The sequence below is a fragment of the Miscanthus floridulus genome, chromosome 3 (assembly GCF_019320115.1).
Source record: "Miscanthus floridulus cultivar M001 chromosome 3, ASM1932011v1, whole genome shotgun sequence".
In the NCBI taxonomy this organism is placed as follows: Eukaryota; Viridiplantae; Streptophyta; class Magnoliopsida; order Poales; family Poaceae; genus Miscanthus; species Miscanthus floridulus.
Genome location: NC_089582.1, coordinates 15,244,906 through 15,256,118, shown reverse-complemented (window position 1 = coordinate 15,256,118; position 11,213 = coordinate 15,244,906). Strand labels below are relative to the sequence as shown.

At 40.7% G+C, this 11,213-nt stretch overlaps 1 protein-coding gene across 2 annotated transcripts; it reads left to right on the top strand.

Moving 5' to 3' along the window:
* The first annotated feature begins 595 nt into the window (after positions 1 to 595).
* On the top strand, positions 596 to 10,450 carry LOC136545059 (uncharacterized). Of its 2 annotated transcripts, none has more exons than XM_066537106.1 (22): positions 596 to 781; positions 1,549 to 1,883; positions 2,203 to 2,306; positions 3,030 to 3,098; positions 3,385 to 3,445; positions 3,670 to 3,809; positions 4,244 to 4,433; positions 4,727 to 4,788; positions 5,156 to 5,244; positions 5,705 to 5,777; positions 5,850 to 5,909; positions 6,129 to 6,275; positions 6,362 to 6,400; positions 6,562 to 6,599; positions 7,139 to 7,225; positions 8,315 to 8,474; positions 8,957 to 9,034; positions 9,216 to 9,352; positions 9,473 to 9,549; positions 9,662 to 9,731; positions 9,810 to 9,875; positions 9,996 to 10,450. In XM_066537106.1, exons 1-22 carry the CDS (start codon positions 734 to 736, stop codon positions 10,122 to 10,124), a joined length of 2,259 nt encoding a protein of 752 aa, XP_066393203.1. In that variant the 5' UTR covers positions 596 to 733; the 3' UTR covers positions 10,125 to 10,450. The 2 variants fall into 2 exon arrangements, with proteins under 2 accessions (XP_066393203.1, XP_066393202.1); XM_066537105.1 differs by having other exon boundaries at positions 8,309 to 8,474.
* Positions 10,451 to 11,213: the final 763 nt, after the last annotated feature.

Here is an 11,213-nt window from a genome sequence, read left to right as displayed (position 1 = left end):
AAATAAATGTATAGTTTCAAGGAATGTGTTTTTTAGCAGAGACTGTAAAAATTTTAAAACTTGGGTACTGAAACTCGAAAACAATTAATCAAAGGCCCCGTTTGCGTGTCCTTAGACCCGGCTTGATCCGCTTCATTTTTTCATCAAAAATAGTGTTTTCTTCTCACAAATTCTTCCAGATTTTTTCAGATTCCTTCAAAATTTCTCCAACCGAATGGGGCCGAAGCCTGTCACGTGCAACAGTCCAGTATGAGCAAGTTTACGAGTTGCAGTCGCAGGCTTGCAGCACGGCATCTGCCAAAGACCAAAACGCAAAAAATAGTGACATGTGGTGGACCGGCACATTTCCGCCGTTCATGGCTGACTTCCAAGCACCAAAGCTACCAAACTTGCTTATTAAGAGCCCAACTCACTTTGGGCCACTTCCGATCCCCACGACCTGGGCCTCGACATTTAGCCCACTCACCCACCACACCATCTTCTGCCCACGACATGCCAAACTGCGCATGCTCGCTTTCAACGGCCCATCTTGGTATAAAAAGAGGAGAAGGACCTGGCCCACAAAAGTGAACGAAACACAGCTGCTCCGCACGTGCCGAGTCCCCAAACTCCCGACTCCCAACGACCCAACCCAAGTCCCAACTCCTCGTCTACTCGTCTCCCTGCAACACCACCACCAATCCTCCGTCGCCCTCGCCCGCTCCGCCGCGCGCCCCGTACCGACGGCGGCGACATGGCCGAGTACCGCCTCGGACTGCAGCTGCACGGCCACGCCGACGACGTAAGCCGCCGCTCCCCTCTCCCCCTTCCCCTCCCCGCTACACTCTTGCCACCGACTGCCCCGTCTCCATTTGCTTCCGCTCCAAGCTTGTGGCGATACCCTCGGTCTCGATCCGCCCGGCGCCCCGCTCCGAGGCCCCAGCCCTCGGCCCTGTAGGGGCTTCGGTTTCCACACGCGGCGGGACCGCTGGGGCTTTTGATCTGTTAGCTTGTGGCGGATTCGTCCAGTGATTCGATCTAGCTTCGTTGCGTTCCTGCCTTCCTGGGTTTTGCCTCGGTCCGCTTGGTGCGTTCGCGGGAGTTGCCCGTGCATTGGAGGGATGTAGTTTACCTCCGGATGCTTAGTGTGGGTTCACCTTGTGGCAGTGGATTCTGTGGGTTTAGTGCAGGTGTAACCTCGAGGGGCTTGCCGGTCTAGGTGATCACTGTAGTTTGGGCTGTTTTTACTAGTTCATTATAAGCAGATTGGTGATTCAGTGATTGCCAGTTATTAATTAGTTTCACTGTTTCTGTGCAATTGTGCTTAATAGTATATATGTAATCAGGACAGAGAACATAGACTTCTGTTGTTCTGCTCCAAGTCCAATTCCACCATGTGCTTGTCGTTGTACTGATTTAGGGTCCATCCTTGAATCACCACATTAGATTATTCAACAATTTATAGTTCAATCGTTTCTTTGTGATCATCCTTATTATTGTCAAAACTACCTTTTATCATTCTATATTATGTAATTTCATGGGTGCCTTATCATGTTTATTCTTCTACAGGTTCGTGGCATCTGTGTTTGCGGTGATGCTGGGATCGCAACATCGTCGAGGGACCGTACCGTGAAGTTCTGGACCCGGAACCCAGAAAAGGAGAGTGAATATGTTCTCTCCAAGACACTCGCAGGACATTCGAGTTTTGTCGGCCCATTGGCTTGGATCCCTCCTTCAGACCGCTTTCCTGAAGGTGGAATCGTCTCTGGTGGTATGGATACATTTGTTTTCCTCTGGGATCTGCAAAAAGGAGAAGTTGTTGAGACAATGAAGGGGCACAATTCGCAAGTCACTGGACTCGCTGTAGACACTAACGGTGACATCATCTCTTCATCCATGGATTGGTAAACTCTCTTAGACAAGCATAATGCTAAATTCCTAATGCTACTTGTCCTTGTGGCATCTTTCCTTGGCTTGCTTGCTTATTCTGAGTTCATCCCCTGCTCGTGTGCTGTTAACTTAAAAAGTGCTAAGCTTGAAGCTGTGTATGGCGTATACAAAATATAAAAAAGCAGCATTCTATGTTGCTTCATTATCCAAGCACTTTTACTGATTACTTTGTGCTTGAAGTGTTTCTTCTAATGAGATGTCATAATTGATATCCAGTTTTTCTTACTATAGTGCCACTGTTCTACTTCACTGACATACACATTCTGCATGCAGTACTGTAAGACGCTGGAGAAATGGCAATGCTATAGAGGTTTGGGAAGCGCACAAGGTTGCAGTGCAAACTGTTCTAAAGCTGCCCACAGGGGAACTCTTTACTGGTAAAGCTTCTAATATATTTTGACATTGATGATTTATTGGTTCCTATGCATGTATTCTGTATTGGTGCACTGCTATCCTGTAACTTGTTCATGTGATTTATCATTTCTTTTGTTATCTGGCATTTTGGCAACTGATACTAGCACTACATGGTTGTTATAATAAACAGTTCAACACTGTAATTTTGGGACCAAAATCATGCTGTGTTGGAAGTGGAATTGCTTAGTTTGTACTCTCTCCGTCCCCAATTAAATCTACTTCTAGAGTTGTCCTAAGTTAGAATTTTGTAAGTTCGACCAAGTTTACAGGAAAGAATATGAACATCTATAATACCAAATAAGTACATTACGAAAATATATTTCGTGATATATTTCGTGGTGTATGTAATGATTCAAATTTTGTGTCATAAATATTGGTGTTCTTTTTTTTCTATAAATTGGGTCAAAGTCACAAAAGTTTGACTTAGAACAAGTCTAGAAGCTCTTTTATTTAGGGATGGAGGTAATACTTGCACTTGCTTTTCAAAAGCACATTTTTTTAAAGAAAAATTCTGGATGCACTATGTATGACCTCTGTTTTAGTAATGACATAATCCTTTTCTAAGAGTTATTGGCTCATCTAGATTCCATAACACGGTATTTTGCTTGGATGTTTTTTATCATAAATTTATGAACTAAATTTTCTAGTGATTGATTAACAATTTACATATTCACACTTTTTCATAGGTTCAAGTGATTCCACTATTAAGCTATGGAAAGGAAGGACTTGCTTACAGACGTTCTCAGGACATGCAGGTTTAGTTCTGATCCTTTTTGCTTTATTTCTACCGCAGAAAACATTGTTTAACAAGGTTGCGTGTTAAATGGTACTCCCTCTGTTCCAAATTATGTCGCTTTGACTTTTTTGGTTCATCCATTTTGCTATGTATCTAGACATATTATTATATCTAGATGCATAGCAAAATGGATGTACCAAAAAAGTCAAAGCGACTTATAATTTGGAACGGAGGGAGTATCTCACATGGTGGTGTATAGAGCTTGCATTGTATACAAACCTGACCTAATTTTATGTCACATGCAGATACTGTTAGATGTTTAGCCTCAATGCCAGGTCTAGGAATTCTTTCTGCCTCACATGACAGGTAAGTGAAAAAGAATACTGAATACCCATATAGACTCCTTGTTCACTTATGCTCACCGTCTGCAGCAGAATGTTTCCTTGGGTTTGCTGAAAATGTTTTTGACCCAACCCTCAATCCTTCGCTCCCCATCTTTCAGTTTTAGGCATCATCACTGCAGTTGCTCTGCTTCTTCACTGGTCATTATTTGTTCACACAATTACACATTATATTTTTGTTTGTTGCAGCACTATCAAGTTATGGGCATTGACAGGTCAGCCCCTGCTGGACATGATCGGGCATTCTTCTCTTGTATATTCTGTGGATGCACATTCTTCAGGTCTAATTGTTAGTGGCAGTGAGGATCGCTCTTTGAAGATATGGAAAGGTGATATATTTTGCATTCTTCGAGTCGCGGTCTCCTCGCATTGCACAGGCGAGGGTAAGGCTTGCCACTGACACCCTTCCCCAGACCCCGCACAGAGCGGGAGCTCTTTGCACTGGGTACGCCATAAATGCATCAGCATTTCTCATGTTGAACTTGTACACATATTCTCTGAGCAATTCGTGAAATCTTACTAAGTTAGGGTATGACCCGTTCTACAAACTTTCTTGTCTAAAGAAATGTAAAGTTGTGACTAACTGAATGTTAAACACTTCCCCTCTCTCTGCTTCTGTCCAGTATGCTGAAACTTATATACTTACCTGCTGAACTTGTGCAGTAGAGAAGGAAAATTCTATCAGTAAAAACCAAACATATGTGTAGTACAGAAAGTTCTTGATGTACTTCCATTCTCTAATTTTTCGAGTAAAACAATGCAGATGGTGTCTGCATTCAAAGCATTGAACACCCGGGATGTATATGGGATGCTAAATTCTTGGGAAATGGAGATATTGTTACTGCTTGTTCTGATGGCACTACAAGGATATGGACAGCAGATTCTAACAGGTTCTGCAGTGATGAGGAACTTGCAGCTTATACTGATCTTATTTCTCAATACACACTTAGCAGGTTGGCATCTCCTGTTTCATAATTTATTTCCTTCTCTTCTGCAAGGTTTTGTCATTTCTTATAGAATAGAGTATTTGCTTATTTTGATACCAGTTGACCATGGTTTATGTACATTTACTCATGATACAATCATGAGAATCGTCATGTTATTTCTGAAAACTGGATCACTAGGATTATTCAGTCATCACCTTATATAGATAGTGACTGTGGTCTGTCTACTGTTGCTATTCTCTGAAAATTGGAGCCGTGGAATCATTCACACATTATATATTGCTTATTTCTTGCTTTTACAGAAAGACTGTTGGTGGACTCAAGTTGATGGATCTACCAGGGGTGGAGGCGCTGCAAGTTCCAGGTTATATATCACTTTTTTTTATCCTTATATTATTGACATGTAGATGACACCCAGGGCTAAATTATAGTCTGGTTCAATGGTTCTCAAATGGGCCCAATCTACATTTATATTTCAAAATATAATGTGAAAATTTTGTATTTTATTTCAACATATCTATCTTCTATAAATATTCAGAGCCTTCTTATAGTCTGTTGCCTTGATTATTGTTTAGCATGTAAGAATAGGGAGTAGTAGTGTGAAAGCTAATGTTCAGTGGAAGCTTGAATGATGTGGTGTTTAAGCTTAAGTAGCTCAAATTCTGTCTTTAGTGTGTTTCGATATATCTTTCCTTAGTAATTTTACCTTTTCTAACGTTTTGTTCGAGCAGGAAACTCTGATGGACAAACATTAATTGTTCGAGAAGGGGACAATGGTGTTGCATATTCATGGAATTCAGCAGAGTTAAAATGGGACAAAGTAAGCCCCTTTCTGCTTTAGACCTTTTTCAGTTTCGCATCATATTTTCCCAAGTCTATGTCCCGATCACATAAGAGAATCTGCAGAGTTGAGGATTAGTGCAACATCTTGGTGGTTTTACATTTACTATTTTGTTTTTATAGAGTTGTTTAACTAGCAGGCCACTAGTTGTCTGATGATCATTCCCACGGCATAATTTAATCTCTTTTTTTTTCCGCACCGGTCGCAACTGAATTTCATTATGCTTGTAACAAAATTACAGAGTTCATAGAAGCATAATTTAATCTCTAGCTGTAAAGGTTTAAGTTTTTGACATAATTATTTGGGCTATTTTATCGCATTAAGATATAGTTATGCACTCTGGTAGCCATCTGTCCTTGACATGGTACTGCATTTATTTGTTTATACCCTTTAATTTCGAGTAAATCTAATCCCATTTTTTGCCCGGCCAAATTGTTAGATTGGTGAAGTTGTGGACGGACCTGGTGATGCTTCTCAAGGCCAGGTTCATGATGGTGTTCGGTACGATTTTGGTAAGTTGAGTTTAATTGTATGTGTTTTGCGCTAACCTTTTGTTTTCTTACGATATTCTAAAATTTCTGCAGTTTTTAATGTTGATATTGGAGATGGAGAACCTATACGAAAACTACCCTATAACCGTTCAGGTATATCACTTGTATTTCTATTTTCTGTGATTTTCTCTGCTTTTGGTTCTAGACTAGAGTAAACCAACTAGTAGTATGGTTCATATGCTTTGGTTTTATGTGATACATTTAAGTGTCCATACGTCATGATTCTTTGTCTTTTATATTCATGGACGTGAGAGTTTTTATTGTCAAGGTTATCTTATGCACCTGTTACATCCGTGTTTGTTTTCATTGTAGATGACCCCTACACAGTCGCAGACAAGTGGCTCCTGAAAGAAAATCTGCCTTTGACATATCGCCAACAGGTCGTAGAATTTATACTGCAGAATTCTGGCCAGAACAACTTTGTTCCAGATCCATCTTTTCGGGATCCCTATACTGGGGGTAAGCATGTTGATTTTTTTTTGCTACTGTTACATATTTGCCTGTCGGTTGCTACTGCTGACAACCAAATTTATTCTGTATATCAGCCAACGCATATGTACCTGGCCAACCATCTTCATCGAATGGTTTGTATTCACTATCCATGCCTAAATTTTGGAAATCAAGCCCCACCGCCGCCCCCCCCCCCCCCCCCCCCCCCCCCCCCCTGGTTTTCTTTGTATATTAGATTGGAATCCTTTTTTGGGGTATAACCTGAATCATGACGTAATACATACTTATTTTGCAGGTAATGCTCCGAAACCAACTTTCAAGCACATACCAAAGGTACTACTGATCTTCATGATTGTTACATATATTTATTTTGTAAATAACACTGATACTTGGACTTGAAACTCAGTAAAATTTCACTTGATCTGGGAAACTGAGTCGTATTGGTGAAGCTTACTTGCAGAGTTTAGTGACAATGTCCGCTTTGCATCCCTTGATAGTGGTGGACACTTATTTCCTCCCTTGCCTTTTGTTGTTGTTAATAAGGTGTCCGCACACTTCAAAAGTTAATAACATGTCTTGCAGTAACCGTACGTGTTTTTTAGTTACAAGAAGGTATATGTTAGTATAATATATGTATGCAAGAACTAATGGTCAAATTTTCTTGCCAAGTCAAACAAAGCCTTGTACAAAATAATAAAGGCAGTATAGGTCAAAATTCTGATCCAATCATCTGCCCGATCTTTTGTTGCAGTAGCTGATGATTAACGCATTTTTTATTTTTTTAAACCAAAAGCAAGTTGCCATTAAAATAATGTGATTTGTCTTACAAACTTTTTACAACTTAACCTGGAGTCTGCTTATTTGATTTGCAGAGTGGAATGCTGTCATTTGAGACAGCTCAGTTCGATGGAATCCTAAAGAAAGTTACAGAGTTTAATGCAAGACTTTCATCTGACTCGGTAATCTGAAAGCTTATTTCCTGGCGATTTTTGTTTCGTCCAAAAATTAACATATCAATATTTCTTCTGGAAACCTAGAAAAAGTAGCTTTGTTTACATCATGAGGTCTTATGTTAATGAGTTTTCAGTAGTGGATATGAGTAACCTTTGTTCCTTGCACACTAATTGATTTGTCTTTAGAGCTGCACATGTGACGTGCACTGAAAAATATAATGTGTAGAAGTATGTTTAAAGAGAGAGGACATGGTCTTCCACTGGAGATGTGGAGGCGATGGGGATGGCACATGAGTAAATTACTCAAGTGAAGGGAATGGATTAAAGTTTGTTATAAGTCTCAAACATGCATTAAGTAGGGTCAAGCTGATTAACATAGAATGCTAGTGTGAAGCATGAATAGCATATACTCCCTCCGTCCATTAGTCTCCCTCGTCTAAGCCTTGGGCCTAGAGACCAAGGAGCACCAATGGCCCACGTCCTTTGGATCACAGCGATTTACTCCAATTAATGTGCATGGCCGCATGCAACCAAGGAGCACCGATGGCCCACGTCCTCTGCTAAATCTCCGTTTAACACCGCACCGTGACCCCGCGCATGCGAGACGGAGAAGGAAACGGGAAGGCGACGTAGTGATTTCACGCAATCCATCCGAGGAGTCGCGCGCGCTCGCGAGGCAACCGTATAAGCAGGACCACCTCAGATGAAGTTTTTTTTTTTTTTTTTTGCTTAAACGAAGGAGACTAATGGACGGAGGGAGTATCTATTAACCTGAAGTAACCTTCTAAATTACTTACTGACTTGTTCCTTGTGCTTTTGGTATGTTGTGGACTAAACTAAGCTTGTGTGTTTCAAACACCTTTAGTTACACATTATTTACAATAGTTCATCTAAGATCTAGATGAAAGCATTTAAATATGGCTGTTGTGGTTGGACTTCGGTGGACCTCGACTAATGCTAACTGACAGTCTAGTAGGCGATACCTCGACTAATGTTAACTGACAGTCTAGAATCATAATCCTTTCCAAAAGAAAAGAAATTCATCAGAGATACCTCCACATGGTTTAATTTTAACTTATCTATATTCAGGAACAGAAACAATTATCTCTGTGTGAGGCGGAGATGTCAAGATTACCTGCCATAGTGAAAGTGTTGAAAGAGACATCATTTTATCACACAAGTAAGCTTGCAGATGCTGATATGGCATTGTTGGTAAAGATATTGAAGGCTTGGCCTCCACAAATGATGTTTCCAGGTATATATCCTCTTTGGACCATAAGAATAGTAAGCATGATAGTTCGATTAGCCTGTTGAATTGTCTTTATAAAAAGAAGAAAAGGACTGTCCATTAATTTGTTAGAAACTCTTGGCTGGTGAGTGTTAGAACTTGTGGTTCAATCTTGTTGGGTAGTTTACAGCGAAAGTCCTTGATTATAGTTGCAACTGTGTCATTTCGATTATCATATGCTTATGCTACCTTCTTTTTCAGTGGTAAGTGGCTAAGTGGAATTAAATGCTGAAATTTGGATCTCTCTCATTTTGTAATTTTCATCATGTTATTTTGAACAAGTAATACCCACTAGTCGGGGAAAGAACTTGTAACTCCTTAAGCTCTTGGTCAAATAAACCACATAAAGAAAAGCTATATTTGTTAAATTTCTTGGCTGCCATTTATAAGCTTCATTTTGTACAGCCATGGTTTTCAGTCGATCTGAAAGGTGTCTTTCGACCTTGCAGTTATTGATTTTCTGAGAATGTTTGTGTTGCATCCTGATGGAGCTGCTTTACTTCTCAAGACCATCGAAACTGGAAATGGTAGGATTTTGGATACCCTTTGCTAATCCCCAGCCTTTCACATCTGAATTATCTGCAACTCTTCAAGCATAAATTGTTTATTTGTCTACACACTGTCTCTTAATCACTCAAATTAGCTCTTACTGAAAATCAAACAATATCTGTTGGTACTGAACAAAGCTTCGTTCCTCGTGTTTGTCAGATATACTTTTGGAAACCTTTCGTAAAGCTGTTGCGCCGCCTGCACAGCCAGCAAATTTGCTTACAGTTCTTAAAGCTGTGACAAACTTGTTTGACAACTCATGCTTGCACCAGTGGTTGAGGATCCACTGTGCTGAGGTCAGTTGTCAAGTTAAATAATTCATTTTCTCTTGAGTTCCTTTTCTGTTGTGCATAAAAATATTAGCATGTTTTCTAGTCTTGCTTTTCTGGACTGACAATTTTATTTCCTAATTTCAGATCATTGATTCCTTGTCTAACTGCAAGTCTTCGTTTAGCAAGAATGCACACTTGGCATATGCCACGCTTCTGCTGAAGTGAGTCTCAAGTTGAATTCTACCTATTTATGCATTGCAATTTTGCTTCCACAGCGTTAGAAAATGAAAAGTGCGTTCGAGATTGCTGAAGTCCCTTACATTTGCTGTGCAGCTATGCTGTTCTTTCAATTGAATCAAAGGATGAACAAAGTCAGGCACAAATTCTTTCTGCCGCCCTTGAAGTGAGTTTTCCAGCCTACTGTATCCAGCCATTGCAATTTCCAGAGAAATCCCATCTCTTACATTTCTTGAACTTACAGATCGTTGAAGATGACACTCAAGATTTTGACTCAAAATACCGGGCACTTGTTGCAATCGGTTCTCTTGTATCCTTTTTCAACATTCCATTATTGCAGCATTTCATGCGTGTCAATTTTCTTGCTTCCATCATTTCTTCTAATTTTTCATGCTTTGGCATGTGTTGCCCTTAACCTAATTTACTCTAGATGCTCAAGGGCCTCGTGAAGTCCCTTGCTCTTGACCTCGATGTTAAGAGCGTCGCGAGCAGCGCGAAGTCTTCTATGGACACGAAGGTTGCAGAAGTTGGAGGTGATATCGAATCGCTAACAAGATGATAAGAGGTTTGCGTGCAGCTGGGTCATTTGGGACATTGCTCCTTCACTTGAGGCGCCACTGTGCATGACTTGTAACCGTGGGGCTGGGGTTCGCGTGGCAGGCCAGGCCAATTCAGACGCCCTCCTGGACCTACCACGTTTTTTCCTTCCAAAAAACCACATTGGGTTATGATTACTGTTTGGGTGCTAGTGTTTAGATTTTGTAAATTGAATAGGTGGGCTAGTTGGCCTCGACAGAAGCCTTGAGCGAATGTGTACCTGGACGGTGACAGCCCAATAGGCATGCTCTATACTTTTACTTTAATAGTTGCATTCTTGTCACAAAATTCATATCACGCGGCTCCTTGAAGAATGACGAAGAGCCTGTTTTTATCTGGGCTCTACCGGTCTAGTGCTGTGCATCTGCTGTGTTTCTTGTCATTGCGTCGTAAACGATCATAAATTTTCAGTCGGAACAGTATTTTTCTCACACAAATCAGCCGGCAGTACTTCTTCATGAACCAGCAATGATACGAACTAGCCAACCGAACAGACTGCTGATTGCTAGCAGTGCAGTGTACGCTCGAGCTTTTTCCGTTGGTACATGGCGTGGCGCTACTGTAGTGCGACTGATACAGTAACTACTTGGAATGTTCATGGCCATCTTTTGGAAAATCATAAAGCTCCTGTCTTAGTTGACACTGAAGCACATTGCCTCGTTTATGTTTTCAAATTGCAAACAAAAACCAATGAGTGGAGTGGTAGGGTAGTGTCAAACAGAAATGAACAATTAAGTTCCATCTTGAATCTACTGCTGTTGGGTTCTCGTGCTCTTTCTGACGTACAGTTTAATAAGTGATGCCTATTTCAGTCACTGTTTGGCTAATGCTCGACTCGGCTGAACGGGACTGAAGGCAGTTGCTCTCGCGGAGAGATGCAAATCAGATATCGTTGTGCCCTCTGCAGAACAGTTCAATTGTAAACGTGTCAACTAAAGGGCAAGAAATGACGCACACATAACAAAAAGGAAAAAAAAAAAGCAGGACACCGAACAAAAAAGAAAAAGAAAAACAAGCAACACACATAGCAAAAAAGAAAATCAAAAAAAAA